At 56.0% G+C, this 5,000-nt stretch overlaps 1 protein-coding gene across 1 annotated transcript in view; it reads left to right on the top strand.

The window, feature by feature from the left end:
* lrsam1 (leucine rich repeat and sterile alpha motif containing 1) overlaps positions 1-5,000 on the top strand; it is a 27,093-nt gene that overhangs the window by 15,407 nt on the left and 6,686 nt on the right. The window contains exons 18-19 of the mRNA XM_084460683.1: positions 2,634-2,708; positions 4,321-4,401. Of these exons, the coding sequence (XP_084316809.1) occupies positions 2,634-2,708; positions 4,321-4,401 (156 nt within the window). The remainder of the gene's footprint in view (positions 1-2,633; positions 2,709-4,320; positions 4,402-5,000) is intronic.

The raw sequence follows: 5,000 nt of genomic DNA, 5'->3' as shown, positions 1-5,000 counted from the left end.
CATCTGCAAAAAGCAGTGACGTGATCCCCAGCTCACCGAACTGAAAACCCACCTCCCCCCGGCTACGCCTCGATATCCTGTCCATGAAAATCACAAACAGGATTGGTGACAAAGCGCAGCCCTGGCGGAGGCCAACACCCACCGGAAAGGAAGACGACTTACTGCCGAGGACCCGGACACAGCTCTCGCTCTGGGTGTACAGGGATTGGATGGCCCTAAGTAGGGACCCCCTCACCCCATACTCCCGCATAACCCTCCACAAGACCTCTCGGGGGACCCGGTCGTAAGCCTTCTCCAAGTCCACAAAACACATGTAGACAGGTTGGGCAAACTCCCAAGCCCCCTCCAAGATCCTTGCGAGAGTGAAGAGCTGGTCGGTAGTTCCACGACCAGGACGAAATCTGCATTGTTCCTCTTCGATCTGAGGTTCGACTATCGGCCGGACCCTCCTTTCCAGCACCTTGGAGTAAACTTTCCCTGGGAGGCTGAGTAATGTGATGCCTCTATAATTCGCACACACCCTCTGGTCCCCTTTTTTGAATATTGGGACCACCACCCCAGTCTGCCACTCCTTCGGCACTGACCCAGACTTCCACGCAATGTTACAGAGGCGTGTCAACCAAGACAGCCCCTCTACACCCAGCGCCTTCAGCATTTCTGGACGGATCTCATCAGTCCCTGGGGCTCTGCCACTGTGGAGTTGTTTGACTACCTCAGTGACCTCCTCCAAGGACATTGACGACCCCCCATCATCTTCCGGCTCTGCCTCGATCGTAGAGGGTGGATTAGTCGGGTTCAGGAGTTCCTCAAAGTGCTCCTTCCAACGCTCAACAACCTCCTCAGTTGAGGTCAGCAGTGTCCCCTCCTTGCTGTATACAGCTTGGATGGTCCCCGCTTTCCCTTCCTGAGGTGTCTGATGGTCTTCCAGAAACACTTTGGTGCCGACCGAAAGTCCTTCTCCATGGTTTCTCCGAACTCCTCCCACACCCGCTGCTTTGCCTTGGTCACGGCCGAAGCCGCAGCCCTCCGGGCCAGTCGATACCCTGCAACTGTTTCTGGGGTCTCCCGGGCTAACATAACCCGGAAGGCCTCCTTCAGTCGGACGGCTTCCCTCACCACCGCTGTCCACCACGGTGTCCGAGGGTTACCGCCCCTTGAGGTACCTATGGCCCTCAGGCCACAGCTCCCAGCCGCAGCTTCAGCAATGGAGGCTTTGAACACCGACCACTCATGCTCGATGTCCCCAACCTCCACAGGGATGCCTGAGAAGCTCCGCCGGAGGTGGCAATTGAAATCTCTCCGGACAGGCTCTTCCTCCAGACGTTCCCAGTTCACCCTCACTACACGCTTGGGTTTTCCAGGTCTGTCCAGAAGTTTCCCCCGCCATCGAAACCAGCTCACCACCAGATGGTGATCAGTGGACAGCTCTGCCCCTCTCTTTACCCGAGTGTCCAAAACGCATGGCCTCAGATCAGATGATACGATAACGAAATCGATCATCGACCTTCGGCCTAAGGTGTTCTGATGCCAGGTGTACTTGTGGGCATCCTTGTGTTCGAACATGGTGTTTGTTATGGACAAACCGTGACTAGCACAGAAGTCCAACAACAAAACACCACTCGGGTTCAGATCGTGGTGGCCATGCCTCCCAATCACGCCCCTCCCAAGTTTCTCCATCATTGCCTACGTGTGCATTGAAGTCCCCCAGTAGGACACTGGAGTCCCCTGCAGGAGCCCCCAAAAGGACTCCACTCAGGGTCTGCAGGAAGGCTGAGTACTCTGAACTGCTGTTCGGTGCATAAGCACAAACCACAGTCAGAGTCCCCCCCCCCACAGTCCTAAGGCGCAGGGAGGCGACCCTCTCGTCCACTGGGGTGAACTCCAGCACAGAGGCGCTCAGCTGGGGGCTAGCTAGTATAGCCACACCTGCCTTACGCCTCATACCGTGAGCAACTCCGGAGAAGAACAGGGTCCAACCCCTATCCAGGAGTTTGGTTCCGGCGCCGGTGCTGTGCGTGGAGGTTAGCCCCACCAGGTGTAATTGGTATCGCTCCACCTCCCTCACAAGCTCCGGCTCCTTCCCCCCCAGCGAGGTCACGATCCATGTCCCCAGAGCCAGCCTTTGCCGCCCGGGTCCGGTCCGTCGGTGCCCCCCGCCTTCACCACCACCTAGTTGGCAGCGCACCCGACCCCGACAATTCCTCCCGCGGGTGATGGGTCCACGGGACGATGGAGGAGGAGATGGTGCTTCCACGTTGCTTATTCGGGCTGGGCCCGGCCGGGCTCCGTGGTAAGCCCGGCCACCAGGCGCTCGCATGCGGGCCCTCCGTCTGGGCCTGGCTCCAGACGAGGTCCCGGGCTTCCTCCGGGCCGGGTCTCTCTTCCTTAAGGTTGTTTTGTCATCAGGGTTTTTGCCTGTAACCCCAGGTAGGGGGGCTAGGGGGTACTACCACTTGCCCAAGGTGGACCCCCAGACTAGTGGAGGGAAGGAGGCGTCTTACTTCTCCATTCTAGTTTTGCAACTAGCCACTGCCACACACACACATGGAACTCAACTCGAATCACAGATATTCCTCAGCATACTAAAACCTTCTCCTCAGCACACTCACGCTGCTCTCTGTCGCCCCCTGCAGGAGGAGATCCAGAAGGTGGCTTTCCAGGCGCTGCAGCTGCATAAGGACAGTGTGCATGGCTACATCCGCAACCAGGTATGTGTGAGGAGAGCCTCACCCTCACTCACTCACTCACTCTGACGCTCTCTGGGTTCACCACAACACCTGTCCTCACACATAGAAAGACACAATTCACACTCTGACTGTTGACTGATGTTATTCTACTGGGTGGACGTACCTCGTGGGTGTGTCTGACCCAGGTGCAAGGTGTAAATAAAAAGTTAATTCATTAACCTTTGTCTTTCACTAGGTCCATGATAGTTTAGAAGAAACATGATAGTTTGGAAGAAACATTTTAATTTAATTATTCAATACTTGTCTTAAACATGTTGGGGTCAACTGATGTCTGTTGTTAAAAGGGGCCCTAGTACTAATACTGTGCATTGGCCGTGCTCATCCACCATCCCCTCCCACAAATAATTTGTTTTGTTCCTGCCTCTTGTCAGCTAGACAGCCAATCAAATCTGTTGCTTCAACCCTCTCATCCAATTAGCTTGTTTTGTTTTGCCACCAGACTCAATGGCCTCTTAGTAAGGTCAGTTAGGTAATACACTACCTTGTGTTGTATTTGCAGGGAGGATGCTGTTAAGTTTAAACATGTGAACACGATGCTATGAAGTAGCTCTCCTGTTGACCTTTCAGTTAAGGTCAATCAACATTAAGAGATGATTAAAGATATTCCCTGAGTGTGGCGAGCCCCCCGGAGCACTCGAACCCTAACCCCATATCCTGGGTGCACTCTAACCCTAACCCCATATCCTGGGTGCACTCGAACCCTAACCCCATATCCTGGGTGCACTCGAACCCTAACCCCATATCCTGGGTGTGCACTCTAACCCTAACCCCATATCCTGAGTGTGGCCAGCCCACCGGAGCACCACACCCTAACCCCATATCCTGAGTGAGCACTCTAACCCTAACCCCATATCCTGAGTGCACTCTAACCCTAACCCCATATCCTGGGTGCACTCTAACCCTAACCCCATATCCTGGGTGTGCACTCGAACCCTAACCCCATATCCTGGGTGTGGCCAGCCCCCCGGAGCACTCACACCCTAACCCCATATCCTGAGTGAGCACTCTAACCCTAACCCCATATCCTGGGTGTGCACTCGAACCCTAACCCCATATCCTGGGTGCACTCTAACCCTAACCCCATATCCTGGGTGTGACGCGCCCCCCGGAGCACTCTAACCCTAACCCCATATCCTGGGTGTGACGCGCCCCCCGGAGCACTCTAACCCTAACCCCATATCCTGAGTGAGCACTCTAACCCTAACCCCATATCCTGGGTGTGCACTCTAACCCTAACCCCATATCCTGGGTGTGCGTTTGCCTCAGCACAGAAGCAGTAGCCTCCATTTAAAACAATGTCAGTAGCATCTAGGGTTGCAAAATTCTGGGACTTTTCACAAACGTCCCAAAATTCCCAATGGGAATTAATGGGAATAAACCTGAAATTTAGGGGAATTAACAGGAACAAATTGTGTTTTCTAGTTTATTCCCGTTAATTCCCGTGGGACCTTTTGAATATTCCTGGAATGTTGCAACCCTAGTAGCCTCAGAGAAGCCTCCATTAAAAAAAGAAGATCTCAGAGAAGCGTCCATCTTGCTCCCACTCACCCGCCTGTCATCTCCCTGTCTCTAGATCAGGCTAATAGAAGCTGAGTTAATGCAGCTGACAAAGCTGGAGGTAAAGAGACGCAGCCTGGACGCTGAGACCCTGCAGGTACGTTGGTGGGGCCGGAGGGGTCAGGGGTCACGGCCGCTCTGGGCTGAGACCCTGCAGGTACCTTGGTGGGGGCCGGAGGGGTCAGGGGTCATGGCCTTGGCTTCTTCTCCTCCGGAGGATTCTGACTTTTATTTTCTCTCAACCCTCCTTCCTGCACGTCACCCTGCTGCCATGACAACATTTCATGCCTCTGAGCAGAGGAGGAGGAGGGGGAGGGGGAGGAAGAGGAGGAGGGGGAGGAGGAGTGGGAGGGGGAGGGGGAGGGGGAGGGGGAGGAGGAGGAGGAGGAGGAGGGGGTGGGGGAGGGGGAGGAGGAGTGGGAGGGGGAGGAGGAGGAGGAGGAGGGGGAGGAAGAGGAGGAGGGGGAGGAAGAGGAGGAGGGGGAGGAGGAGGGGGAGGAGGAGTGGGAGGGGGAGGGGGAGGGGGAGGAGGAGTGGGAGGGGGAGGGGGAGGGGGAGGGGGAGGAGGAGTGGGAGGGGGAGGAAGAGGAGGAGGGGGAGGAGGAGGGAGGAGACACAGGGGGTGGAGGAGGGGGAGGGGGAAGAGGAGGAGGAGGAGGAGTGGGAGGGGGAGGGGGAGGAGGAGGAGGAGGGGGA

This window comes from Borostomias antarcticus, assembly GCF_949987555.1.
Source record: "Borostomias antarcticus genome assembly, chromosome: 2".
Classification (NCBI taxonomy): domain Eukaryota; kingdom Metazoa; phylum Chordata; class Actinopteri; order Stomiiformes; family Stomiidae; genus Borostomias; species Borostomias antarcticus.
This window is presented reverse-complemented; position numbering and strand designations above follow the sequence as displayed.